The sequence below is a fragment of the Gadus chalcogrammus genome, chromosome 16 (assembly GCF_026213295.1).
Source record: "Gadus chalcogrammus isolate NIFS_2021 chromosome 16, NIFS_Gcha_1.0, whole genome shotgun sequence".
NCBI lineage: Eukaryota > Metazoa > Chordata > Actinopteri > Gadiformes > Gadidae > Gadus > Gadus chalcogrammus.
In genome coordinates, this window is record NC_079427.1 from 22,547,985 (window position 1) to 22,561,940 (window position 13,956).

The 13,956-nt window shown below is 42.9% G+C and overlaps 1 protein-coding gene across 3 annotated transcripts in view; it reads left to right on the forward strand.

Annotated features, from left to right (window-relative positions):
* Window positions 1-13,956, forward strand: part of bcas3 (BCAS3 microtubule associated cell migration factor) — a 210,641-nt gene that overhangs the window by 33,002 nt on the left and 163,683 nt on the right. For all 3 annotated transcript variants that reach the window (XM_056611673.1, XM_056611674.1, XM_056611675.1), the window contains exons 13-14: window positions 664-757; window positions 11,745-11,878. In XM_056611673.1, coding sequence (XP_056467648.1) covers window positions 664-757; window positions 11,745-11,878 — 228 coding nt within the window. The remainder of the gene's footprint in view (window positions 1-663; window positions 758-11,744; window positions 11,879-13,956) is intronic.

Here is a 13,956-nt window from a genome sequence, read left to right on the forward strand (position 1 = left end):
ATTGAATCATCACAAATTACTTTGACCAATTCAAGAAGTGGTCAACTGCACTCTTATTGTTTGGTTTGTGTTGCATGCTAAAATCTTGTAAACGGCCAATTTGGGAATTTGTAACAGTTTATAATATTTTGGAGCGAATTAGCAATTTTCGTCTCGATTGTTTTTGCACATGTATACAAAGTTATTTTTCTTGTTTTGCACTTTTGGTTGGCTTTTACACTGATGCGTAATGTTGCTTATATCTTCATAAGAATTGTTTAAAGTAGTCACAAGAAAGCTCATTGTAACTGGTTTGCACCAGTAGGTGTTGCAACAGATTGGAGCCCACAAAAAGCACATTTTTACCCAAACATATCAAACATAGCTTTAGATTTTTCCTGCAGCTCAAAAGAGAAAATCTGACCATTATGTGTGCTGGCCTGCCTGTTATGCATGACATGACTGCATGTAAAAGCTTTAATCGATTTGATTGCCATAAAAAGGTTTAGTCAAATAATCCACATATTTTTTTCCAAAAAAGGGCAATGGCTCACAAGAAATATCCCTCTCAGCCTTTTTTTTTATAAATGAGGCCTTGCCATTGTGGAGGAACATTTTTAAGTGTGCACGTTTCTCTCTGTGTGTGTGTGTGTGTGCGCGCATGTGTGCACATGTTTACTCCAGGTCTTGGTGAGTGAGGACTCGGACGGAGAGGGGGCAGTGGCTCACTTCCCAGCTCATGACAAACCCATATCCTGCATGCAATTCAACCCAACTGGTAAGACACACACACACACACACACACACACACACACACACACACACACACACACACACACACACACACACACACACACACACACACACACACAGTTTAATTTGGAGGTAGCGAATGACAATCGGAACACTATATGTTGCCTCAGGTCAATCAAGGTGCAGAGAATATAGATGAGACAATGTGTGGGGATGGCTTTCATTCAGTCCATCATGATCTTTATTTAGATATTGTGCTTACACTTTGTTGTTAGGCCTACTTGCGGGGCCTACTGAAGAGAAATATAGAGGAGAGATACGGAGAGGTAGCTGAAGAAGGCCTCAAATGGAAGTCTTTACTTCGGGCCCCTTTTATCTTCCCCAATCTGTCTTTCTTAGTTTTTTAATCATTCTGTCTTGCATCCACACAACCCATGCATGCAGGTTCCGGGAAAAGCCTCTTGGGCTGGTGGCTGGTTTCACTCTCCTCCGCCGCCTGTGTCTGGGTCTATCGTAGAAACCAGCAACTCTCATTAGACACGGTGCCGCTTGAGTCACAACAATGACCCACACTGGGCCAACACATTATACACATTGTGTGTGAGGCTTTCTTTCCCGCCCCGCATGCAGTATACACTGCTAAGTGGGTTCATGCAGTATATGCATATCCTTTTCGTTTTTCGAGTATTTCTCTTGGTGTGTTTTTACCGTGTGCGTGTATGCGCGTGTGTGCGTGTGTGCGTGCACACATGCAGTTAATAAAGGAGCTGCTGAGAGATGTCTCTCACCCCGTGACCTCCTCATCCCAGGAATCCTTCACATACCTGGGCTTATGACTAAACTCTACACCTCTGTCTGAGAGGGAACAGGACTATAATGCAGACACTGACAGAGCAGATCCATGGCTGTCTAGACACCCCCCCTCTCCTCCAAAACTCATACACACTTAAACACGCAAAACACACACATGAAACACAGCATTCGGTTTGAGAAATAAACAACAGACATAAAACGTTTATAAAAGCACACATCAAACACAGCCACCTCACAGGAGGTTTGTAGATACAAATGAGGAACTTGTTGTATGTAGCAGATAGTGTCCTATTAAGTGTAGACGGAACAGACCGAATCTCCACACACGGTTCGTGTTTCAACAATATTTAATCACAATTCCCCAAAATATTCCCAAAAGGATATTTCAGAATGCACTTTCGGTTAGTGCAATGATATTTATTTTTCAGGCCTAAGAAGTGATTATAATGTTAAACATTGTTTAAAGATACACTGTACAACAACACACCACTGTTTGTTCTTCTTTCTATGCGAAGGAGAGGGCCCCAATCAGGGATAAGTCAGGAACCATTGTGGTAATTGAAGAGGGAGCCATGGCATGGCTGTGAAGTTATAGACAGGCCCCCCTTTTGCTGAATCTGTGCTACTGATAGAAAATGTCTGGCTGATAGTATATATTCTGGATTCATTATAAAATAAAATAAATTATAAAAATGTTACTATGTCCCATACATACATTGATGGTATACGCCTAGTTGGTTGTACATTTGTCCTTGGTGAAGAAGCAACTTAAGCAAGTAAGAAAATGTACATCATTCTTCATTATTCATTGCTGATGCATGCACACTTTTTCCCTTAAAATACTTAACCTCCGTCCTCATCGTATCTTGTAGGTGGAACAAAGTAACCCCTACACCTAGCCTTGACTTCCACCGGAGGCTTGTATTTATCAGACAGTTTTTTTTGTATTTATTAGACAGTTTTAACAAACAGACAGATGTCGAGAGCGGCGTAATTGCATAGAAAGAAACTCTAGTCTCCCTTTGTTTGCAGTTTGCTTTGGAGTATCTCGAAGGGAAAAGGCCTCTTGATTTTGGCCAGAACCTCAGCCTTGTTTTGAAGCCCATACAGATAATCTCACATCATGGCTCTGAATGAGGCCTCTCTGCGATGCAGCGAAGGAAGTGGCTGCATTCTGAACTGATATGAACTGTATTCAAGGACTCATTGAGGCGCCCTACACGAGGTCACCCTCCAGTAACCAAGAAATGGCAATGAAACAATAGTACGACTCAACAGCACTTGCAGGAGCCCCGCCGGTATTCACTTGCACAGAGCCCAGTAGAGTTCTGTTAGGGGCCTGTGTGCCTTGGGCTGCTGCGGAGGTCGTGCCGGCCGCCTCAGTCTCTTGGTGTGGCTGCTGGCGCTGCGCTGCGTGTCAATGGATCGGTGGATCTATTCCTGGTCGTGTAATTAGAGGGATCGGCGACCAAGTGCCGCAGCGTTCTGTTTAACAGCTGCAATGTGTGTGTGCTTGTTTTCTTTCACGTCTCGTCCCCTTCACTTGCGCCTAACGATGCTTGACTTGATTATTAGGTACGATGCCAGGGTTAAAATACATCCGTGACCTGTGATAGAGGAAGGCCCAATGGCTCGTCTGCATTTGTATGGCTCTATGCTTGGGCCCGGTGGAATGATTTACCAGGAAATAAGCGTTCAATTCTCATTTTCTTTCTTTTATTTTTTTTTAATTTTTCCTTCGAAGTCTATCGTTTTTGTTCCTCTGACACATAATCACATTATTATGCACTGGTAATGGGAACAATATTATCAAGCATATACTTTACCTTATCCAAAGATCAGTAACCTATATTATACTTTATATTGTGGCACAGACCCATTTAAAATTTGATAAGCAAATTTGCTTACAATAATTAGTTGAAATTAGATGAAGCTTTGATAAAAACATTTAAAGAGTAATTCTAAATACCATCCGTACATGTCAGATAAACACAGACCGAATCACGGATGGTAAAGCCAGAGTTCTACCTGGCAACGTCCCATCCACCATATATATGTTTAGTAACAGGGCAACCTAATGAATAGGCTGGCCTGTCGAGGGCCGACCATTGAGGCAGCTGTGCTATGAAGGCAGTGCGCCACGGTGCAATAACTCTTGTCCCTCTATCTCACTGATGTGTGAAGGAAAGCATGCCACTGCCAAAAACCCCTGAACCCACACGCACATGTTAAACACAAGGGAAATTCCCGAGCGGGACCAGCAACGCTCGGCCCACAGCCACACATTTAGCAGGGATTGAGTTGTGTCTTCACACCAACGTAGTCATTAGCACTCACAGCTGTAGCGCCGAGGTGATTTACAGCGGCTCCTCCGTAGAGCCCTCACTCTCGCTTTGCCTTTCTTCTGCTTTTGCTTGTTTACGTTTGAGGACCAGATGAGCTTGGCAAAAGCCATTTAATATAGTTGCACATCTTTACAATATGTGCATTTTGTTAAATTAGTGTTGTAATTATAGTTAGTTTAATAATGGTTATCAGCCATCATTCGTATCATTGACATCAAACATGTCTAACCTCATGCCAAAATATTTATTTGATATCAACTGGTTTGTTTATGTTTAGTAATGGTTTAGGGATATATTGTTTATTGAGATTACGATTTTTACATTCTAAAAAGTATTGAGATTTGGGGCAGCTGTTTTAATAGTTATTTAAGTGCATTATTTATGAGACTAATTTAAGAATACTTTTTTGAAGAAAATTTTGAAATAACCTTCAAGTATAGTATAGTATCATAAAGTATTCATGTTTTAACTTGGTTCTTTCTCAAATATATCAGGATACAAATTGTCACTTAGGCAAAATTCAACCATTGGAGGGTGTGCTCAGCCAAATTCTGCAAGTTAATACTGGAAAGTGAGCAACATGCTGGTTCGGGAATACTGCTTTTTTTATAACTAAGTTAACATATATGTTGGTTCTATAAGTACATGAAATACTGTTAAGATTTATCAATTGTTTTTTTTTTCATAGTTTGAAAATAAAGACATTATTGATACCTCTGTAAACAATTTAACAAACTTGTAGAATTATGTGTTTGAACATTTAATTATTACATCTGCATTAGTAATCAATAATGAATATTTTATAAATGTTATTTAATCCTTTCTTCATTAAAAAAAAGTTTATAAAATGCAATAATTATTTATCTTAAAAATACCAAAGGGGTTACTATGAAGGAGGCCATCAAGATATCTTATGTTTAACTTCTTCAGGTGTTCCTCTAGTAAGAGACGCAAGATCTGTAACTACAATCAGTTAATTTGGTCTCAGAATCTTCTGGTTATAGCTGAAATCACCTTTCTTATCTCTTGTTTGCTGTTTTAAATGTTATATGCTAGCAGTAGAACCAACCGCTTAATACGTATTTGGTACTAGAATTGACCTTAACTTTGTCCTTCCAAATATTTCACCAAACTGTCCTCCGTGAATGCTCAAGCCAACAGTGAGAATGTACTTTTGCGCCGTGTTTGCAAAGTAAACAGAGCCTCCATCGGACCGGGACCCATGTTTGCTCTTGTGGCTGTCCAACCTGTCAGAGGTTTTTCATCAGCCATACCTCCGAAGATAAAAACAATTGTTATCATCAAGTATGGATACATATATTAATGGAAGAGCAGAGGCATGGTGTGTTTAAGGGCTGGAAGGTGCTGTAAATGATGGGAGAGAAGGATGGAGAGTCAGGACAGCAGACGGAGAACACAGAAGGGTTAGAGGCAAGAGAAAGAAAATGTAGTGCATTGGAGGGATTTATTGTATGCATTGTTTTCTTGGGTTGATGACCCGGTTGTTCGCTGATCGAACACAAATGAATGTCATTCTGAAATACAGTACCTGGCAGTTAATCAATTTTCTATTCAAAAGTAATAATTCACGGTAGCTGTTGGGCTCCAGAGGGAAACTTTCAGAAAAAGTTAAAAATTACTACATAGAAAAGTACATTCAACGATTATGGGATGTTTCTATAATTTTTTGTAAGGGATATAACTCAAAGAGACGGGAAGTATACAAAAACATCTGTAGTTGTTTTTTCGTTATGACACACACTTGGAGAGGGGGTGGGAGGTCATCCTTTTAGTTTGGCCGGAAAGCATGAGTAATCCACCCAACATTAAACTCATAGCCCACACCTCCTCAAGGTAGAGCCATGGATAACTTACAATCATGATGATGGTGGTCTTCACCGTGCATGTCTCTGTGAAGGTTAGTGAATAAAGGTTGCGGGGAGGTGAGTTGCTCAAATTTATGGAGTTATTTATTGGTCCTAAACTCAGTTTTCTTTTTAAGACAGTATTCGAAGGAACACAATGTTTTAGGGAAAATGAAATCACCAGTACATGCCTTGACTTACCCCACTCTATTTTTTTTGAGTGTTCTCCTTTTCTTGACCCCAACCTAAATACACACGGACACACCTTTTTTTTTTTATCAGCGGCACCATCAAAGCACTGTAAGTGACACAGTGGCTGTGAATGTTTTAAAGGGATTTATTAGTCAACACTACATCTTCAGAGATACATAGAAAAAGAAAATCAGAAACAATGTAAAAGCAGGCAGATTAGTGGTCCAAGCCCCCAGTGTCTGCCCATTTCCTCCACGAGGGGATTAAATAGTCCCAGTCCCGACATCAGGAGATTGTGTTCAGGAGCAATTGGTTTTGGGGATTTTTTTTAGATGTTGGGAACAAAAGCTGGCTGGTGTTAAAGCGCTCTTCTAAGCTGCTGGGAGAACATGTTTGTCCCCTGTTGGCAAATTCCAGAAAGAAAAGCAGCCACAGAAGTGATGAAATTCATTCATACAAAATCTATCTTTACAACAGATTAAGGGGCTGCTTTTTGTCCTCCAGATGGCCTCAGGTAAGGTAGTAGAGGTGATTCTTATTTATTTGATCCCCCCTTTGCTTTTTTGCTTTTCAAAATAATTCAGTCCACCCTTGTTCATCGCAATCCAGAGCGTCGGTCAAATGTACATTTAGCATTAAGAATGCATCAAACATTTGTGTTCCTCCCCTATCTTCACAAGGTTAGGAAGCCCTGGGCCCTGCCTCAGAGGAGGTCATGCTCTGTGCACTTGAACGCCACGGTGGCTGCGTCCCTTGAGTGTGTCGGCGGGACATTAAAGGCCGGCCAGTTTCTCCTTGTTAAAAGAGAGCCGGCATTCCTCCCATCTTAATATCAAACTAATGGCGGCCCCCTCTCGGCCCGGCTGACCACACACCTTTTCATATCTATTAATATTTGCTGAGCGCTCCCAGGTGGTCCGCTCGTAAAGCGCGGCGGCGTATGGAAACACCCTCCTCCGTCGGGTGCTTGCTGTACATCAAATGCAGCAAAGAAAGGAAAAAAAATCATTCTCCCTCGTCTGCTTTTCCTTGACGCCACTCTATAATGTTATCACTCTCGCTCTCCCTTATTTCACTCTCCCTCTTGCTTGCCCCCCCCCGCCCCTCCTTGCTCCCCCCATTTATTACTAGACCTCACTTTCTTTCTACTCTCCATCCCTTTCTGGTAGGATGAGTTGTAGACGTCACGGAAGCCATTTTAAGAGAACCCCTTAGAAGCCCCTCAAGACGAGCCGCTGTTAGCGGCCGTCGTTGAGCTGAGCGCCAAGCCGCCGCCGCCGCCGACAGGCCCCAAGCCTCCAAATGCCCATCCCGGGGTGCCTGCAGCCTGCCTGGCCATAAATCAAGAGGTACCCTCACCAAAACTGTTGCGGTGAAAGGCTTAGGAGGACCTTCCCTAAATGACGTGGGCCCTCTCGGTAGAACGGTAGACTGTGCCCGGTGGTCCTGTCCGCTCGTGTCATACCGCCTCCGTCTTTCTTTGCTCTCTTATTTATCCTCAACCATCAGCACAATTCAAAGTCTAAACACCAAACCTCCTACCCCCCCCCCCCGCCCAACTATTCCGCTGAGGCAGGGAGAAAAGGAGGACTCCTTCAGTTTGATGAAGTTCTCGTTATTGAATTCACCGGGGCTATGGTTCAAAAGATTCTTTTTTTTGGGGGCCTGTTAAATATTAACAACATATTGACCGCAGGTTGACCCTGTGTACCCGTGTGTCCATGTGGCTGTTTTTTTTTTCTTGTGGGTATGTGTGTGCATGTGTGTCTGTGCACACTGGTGAACTTGTAAGTGCTACACCCCCCTCCTCCTCACTTATCTTAATGGTTTTGTGGGGCACAGAGATGGATGGTGGAGGGGGCTGGCCCCGGGACTAAATGATCTCAGACTTAGCTGGGGACGAGTGGGCTGCTTGGATTTTTGGCTGGGGGCCCCCATCTACTTCACCCCTGTGTGTGTGTGTGTGTGTGTGTGTGTGTGTGTGTGTGTGTGTGTGTGTGTGTGTGTGTGTGTGTGTGTGTGTGTGTGTGTGTGTGTGTGTGTGTGTGTGTGCGCATGGGTGTGTGTGTGTGTGTGTGTGTGTGTTTCAACTGGCTTTCATAAACACTTCACAAGCTAGACATAAAGGCAGCGAGGGGTGCTCTAGTCCCCCCCCCTCACGATGCATAACCTAATAAGCGCTGTGGTCCATCTTTTTCCCTAAACAAACGTGAACACCATCCGCGTTATCTCTGCGATTTTATTTATTTTCATGTGCAGCTAGGTAGGCAAATCCGTTGTTCAATCTCTGATACACCCGGCACAGTACCATCCTTTGGTGACAATAGTATCTCTCGCAATGTAAAGGTTGCCGTGTGGACACAGAGGGGTTAAAAAGACAAGTGGTGTATATATTCATGCGCATGGAAATGTGTGAGCGTGCACAGCCCTGTCCTTTACCTAGCTTTGCCAACCCTCAAGACAAAGCCTCTTCTTACCCATGGATACTCTTTCATTTGCGTGTTGGGCTCATTTACTCTGAAGTTTATGCGTGGTAACAGCAAAGTCATCTGAATCCCGAGAGTCCTCTTCCTTGTGTGCTTTATGCCTTACACATGGTTATAATTTGTGATTTTTTCGCAATTTTCAAAGCTTTTTGGAGCCTAGTGTTGTTAATTAGAAAGTGGACCAAAATGTTGTGGCCTTTTGTGTTGCCAAATAGGGAAATTACTGCCCTTCACATCTCTCTCGCTCTCTCTCTCGCTCTACCTCTCTCTCTGCCACTCTCTGCCTTTCTACCTCTCTCTCTATATCTCTGTCTCACTCTCTCTACCGCTCTCTCTCAACCTCACTTTTCCACTATACCTCGCTCTACCTCTGTCATTCTTTTAGTTCTATCTTCCTCTCTTTTTCCCCCACTCAAACTCTCCTCATCTGCCTTTTTGCAGAGAAATTGCCAACCACTTTGTAAATGAAACATCCACCCAGCATTAATAGGATTGAGCACATGTTTTCTGTTTGTATGGCCAGGGACAGGACAGCAAAGCTTGCCGCCTGCTTACCAAAAAACGATTTTTGAAGCAAAAAAAAGGGGGGCGAAGAAAGGAAAGGAGAAAGCCAGGCGATATTTATGGAAATGATTATATCACTTGCCTCACGTCTCATTGAGACACATGTCCTGAACACATAGCAAATTAGAGGTCATCCTTTCCATTTCAGCGCACGCCTATGTGCCGGTGCCAGTGCTCTCTGGTATCGAGGCTTGGTAAAAAACACTGTAACCTCTGGGACGAGGTGTTATAAATAGTACGTGTCAAACCCCGCTCCAGCCGGCCTCTGGTTTCCCCGAAGCCCTCTTTCTTCACCCGCCGAGCCGCGCCGCTGGCTTTTAATTTGGCCCGCCCGCGGGCTACCCAACTGACGCCTCTCGGAGAGGTCCTCTGTATTTCAACAAGGCCACAAAAGCCCCAGTCCTCTAAGTGCTCGTCGGTCGGGTCGGAGCTATAACCAAAAGCTCCAGTCTCTTTCTCTCTCTCTCTCTCTCTCTCTCTCTCTCTCTCTCTCTCTCTCTCTCTCTCTCTCTCTCTCTCTCTCTCTCTCTCTCTCTCTCTCTCTCTCTCTCTCCAGAGCTGTTTGACTTGCCTGAGCCCAGACTGTACGATCATCAGAGGAGAAATGCAGTCTCTTGGCCAGAAGGCTGTGGCCAGGCCTAAACTGTCAGAAAAAAAAAAACATCAAATAAGAGACCAAGGGCCAGACTCTGCAGCCACTCAGTGGGCGGGACGGACAAATAAACCCAAAGAGGCAGGATGGACCAGAAAACGGGCAGAGGAAGATAGAAAGAGAGGGAGGTTAGGAGAGATGTAGAAAAAATAAGCGAGGGGTAGAGGAAGCTCCCAGATAAACAGACCACAGCGCCTTAACTCCTAATCACCCGGCGCTTCCGTTTCCAGCCTCTATAATTAGAAGGGCTGAGTCCCCCCTCCTTTTTTTCCCTCTCTTTTCCCATTTGACGCAAACACTTCTTGTGGCTTGGCACCCTGTTTGGGTAATCTTTCATTCCTTCTTTCTTTCTTTTTATTCTTTCTTTCCTTCTATCTTTCTTTTCATTTTTTCTTTTATTCGTCCTATCTGTCGTTCTCTCTTTCGAGGGCCCCAGGGGCCCCGAGTGCTCTGGTCTCTGGGTTTCTGGTGTGGTCTGATACAGAATGAATAGTCGACCGCCGTCTTTTAATGTGCGCCTCGCTCGGCTTCCCTTACTTTTCTTCTCTGTCGTTCTTTCTCTTTCTCTATTTTTTCTCTTTCATTCCTCTCTCCTCTGCCTTCCCATAATTGTTTGACCATGCCACAGATCTCCCTTCATCATCCCTTGATCCCCTCGCAGCTCTCTTCTATTCATCACACTCTACGTCGAGCTGGTAGTTAACAGTGTATATTGCGAAAAAAGTCTAAAAAGGTTTGTATAAATACATTTTGCCCTTTTTTGCTCCCATATATATATCGAGGGTGTGTTTTTCATCCAACTCACACGTGTTCCATGTTTCTGTTTAATCTCCTGCAATTCCAGACTCTATTTCACATTTCAACATACCAGCCAATAAAAGGTTTGGCTTGTAATTAAAATCTACAGCAAGCCATCGCATGACGGATTGGATGCAGAAGGATAGTAGAAAATCAAGTACTTTAATATCGGTTATGGATGCATGGGCGGAGCTGAATTTAATATGTGTTGAGTCTAACGGACACATTTTTTCTTTGGTAAGATTTCGAGTGCTAGATCTCTGGAGTTGTTTATAACATCCTGACTGCTTCTGAGGAGGATGAGGTTGTTGGGGTTTGTGTGCGTGTGTGTGTGTGTGCATGTGGGAGGGTGTTTCCTTGGCTGCCCTCAAAAGCAGTGTTTTGAGGCCAGAATAGTTGAGATCCGGGTTTGTTTTGGTGTGGTTTGTTGAGCGTGTTGTTTATGGTGAAGCCTTGTACTTTCTGTGTCTTTGACGAGCCTCAAATAAAAAGTGGCCAAATGAATGGGCCTGTCAGTTGGGGTTAGCTCCATACAAAGGCTGGTTCACACTCGTGCACCCATCACACACACACACACACACACACACACACACACACACACACACACACACACACACACACACACACACACACACACACACAGAGAAAAATGTATAAAGGATATAGGTTCTTGGTAAATACAATAAACTAGCAAATCTTATTCCTGATGACAGCACCACTCCAAATGCATTGGACACGCACATAAATAACCATTGATTTTCTCACACACAAAATGCACTGAAGTTTATACCAGAAAGAACAAATTATGTTGGGTAAAGCAGCTTTTACTGCTGTGACAACTGGCTAGTTTTAAATGGGTGGTTTGTTTTCAAAACAAACATTTTTATTCTTGTCCCCTAAAAACGTTCATGCCACATATTAATGGCAGTTGAAACATGGGCTTTCAGTACGTCAATAAGATATATCCAACCCTTTTAGGAATTCATTATCTGCACGGCATCTTACTGAAATCTACAAGGAATTTACACTATTCATTATTTCTGAAAATGATGATGATTTAATGGGAAATCAGCAAATGATAAACCCAGCAATCTAGTCTTTTATCACAAAACTTTTAACAGCCTGTTAAGTAATTTATGGGAAGTTGTTTGATGCATTTTTATTTCATTTTATTTATTATTAGTTTTCACCAAAATGCACTACTTGGACTTTCTTACTCAGTATGACTATGCCCAAGCATAACGCAGTGTTACGTGATGATAGCTGGTTAAGGATGATGACTGGTTTCCCGTGACAGGCATGCTGTTGGTTACGGCAGACACCCTGGGCCATGACTTCCACGTCTTCCAGATCCTCACACACCCGCTGGCGTCCTCCCAGAGCGCCGTGCACCACCTCTACACACTGCACCGCGGGGAGACGGAGGCCAAGGTACGCCCCAAACACAGCATCTAGGCCCTTACCCTGTTCCATCCCATGCTTTTTCCGTAAGCCATAGTAGGATCTTCCATCAAATACATGGCCTTTTACCACTTCCAACCTGTAGCCACTCATCAAGACGCTTAGCCACCGTTATGTTTCCTCCCCCTCTCTAAGATGTTTCTATTCATTAAACCCATTGCTGTCCACTTAATTGTGGTGGTGGTGGTTGGGGAGCCGGTTCACTACCAAGCACACCTATAGGGTATTAATTAGTCCACTTATTCAATTTTAGCTAAAGTTAGCAGTAGCGTCTGTAGTTTGGTGTCCTTATTGAGTTCGAATTGAGTTATTCCGATGCAAATAGGGAACAAATCGGCAACCACCACACCGCCACACAACCAATAAAGAGTTTTTTAGTGCTGAGCGTTGCAGCAGATCTTCCCTGTGTCAGCCAAACGCTCGTCTCGTCACACAGAGAGCCCCCGTCTAGCCAGATGCTTTCATGTGGAGAACAGGCAGCATTGGATTTTTATCTGGAACACCAACTTCCCTACGCACTCACCAAACGTCCGAACTTGAATATTCAAGAACTTAAAGGAAAAAAGCCAAGCCGAATGAGGCAGGCTCAGCTTTGCTCTTATAAAGCAGCTTGTGGAAACCAACCTTGGCTTGTGTTGTTGAGGAATGATTTTATATTTTGATAAATACCAAATTTATGTTATGAGTCATCCACAACATTTTTTGATAAGGACAACAAATTATTTACCAAGATAAAATGCAGCAAAAACAGCTATAAAGTGCGTAACAGTAATATGATAACGAGCAGTTATAAGAAAAATCTGTCATGAAATCTACTGGGTAAAATATGTAACTGCTGGGCATGTGCATCATAGTGGTTTTATTTGGCCATTAAATGAATACCATGAGTTGTACATGTTGACATGTTTTATTACTATTTGTGTATAACTATTGCTACTTACACTACTGCCAACTCCTTTTGTTCCGTGTGCCCTACAATTGAGTAAATTATATAGAAATACAGCATGTAGACTACATGTGTTGTCACAAAATATCATACTCAACCCGATATAAACAATTGTAATAATACAGGTTGTATTTACATGAATGAAAATGGTGGCCTCACCTGTCGTATTTCTATAGATGGACTGAAAAACATTTATCATCAATTTGTCTCTGCACACTAGATGCCAAGCAACAACAAAACAAACCTTATGTGAAACAAGTGAAGGAATGAATGGGTGACTACAGCCTTCATTGATCATCATTTTGTAGAAAAGATTCAAAATCGTATCCCACTCAAGATTGTAAAAATTTGAGATTTATCATATGTTCCTATGTGAGTCGTACGCACACGGTTTTAAATTTCCCTTGATATGAACAGGCTGTTCTAAATCCTCTTGCTCGTGCCAGGCGTAGCTCATACCCATGCATCGACTCCCAGTGATCACCCATCCCTTTCATAGCCCCAGGAAATATGTCAATAAAATGGCAAAATGTAAGTAAACAAAAAAATTGCAGTGAACCGTGAACTCTGAACCCCCCACAGTTGCCTATCCCATGTGAAAATAAGTTTGACTTAAAATCAAGCACTCTGAAAAAGTGTCCTCTTATTAAGGAGACACTGGCCCCACTGGTGTGGCAAAGAGTGAGCCTGTGCCAAGCCCCGGAGAGCTGCGAATTTGCAGCAGCAATGACGGCGTTTAAATAATTAAACTAATTGCGTGGTGGTGAACGAAGTCAATGATGTTAAAAAATGTCATGGATTTTCCCTCATCCTTTTTTGTCGTGGATTGTCCCTCATCGTTTAACAGCAGTGTATGGAAACTAAATGTGCTTTGTTCGCAAAGTGAGGATACTGTAAAGGACTGCAATCCTTAAAGAGCCAGTGTACCCAAACCCATTTTATAAAGTTTTGTCACTGTTACTGAAATAAGACTCAAATGTACAAATAAAAGGGGGTAACCTCCTATGTTTTTGTCATTCTCCACAAAACCCAGTATGACCGTTCCACTCTGCTTTGATCGCAGTGGTCTGAGGGCCTTTTCCAAGGCACTCAGACGTCACGA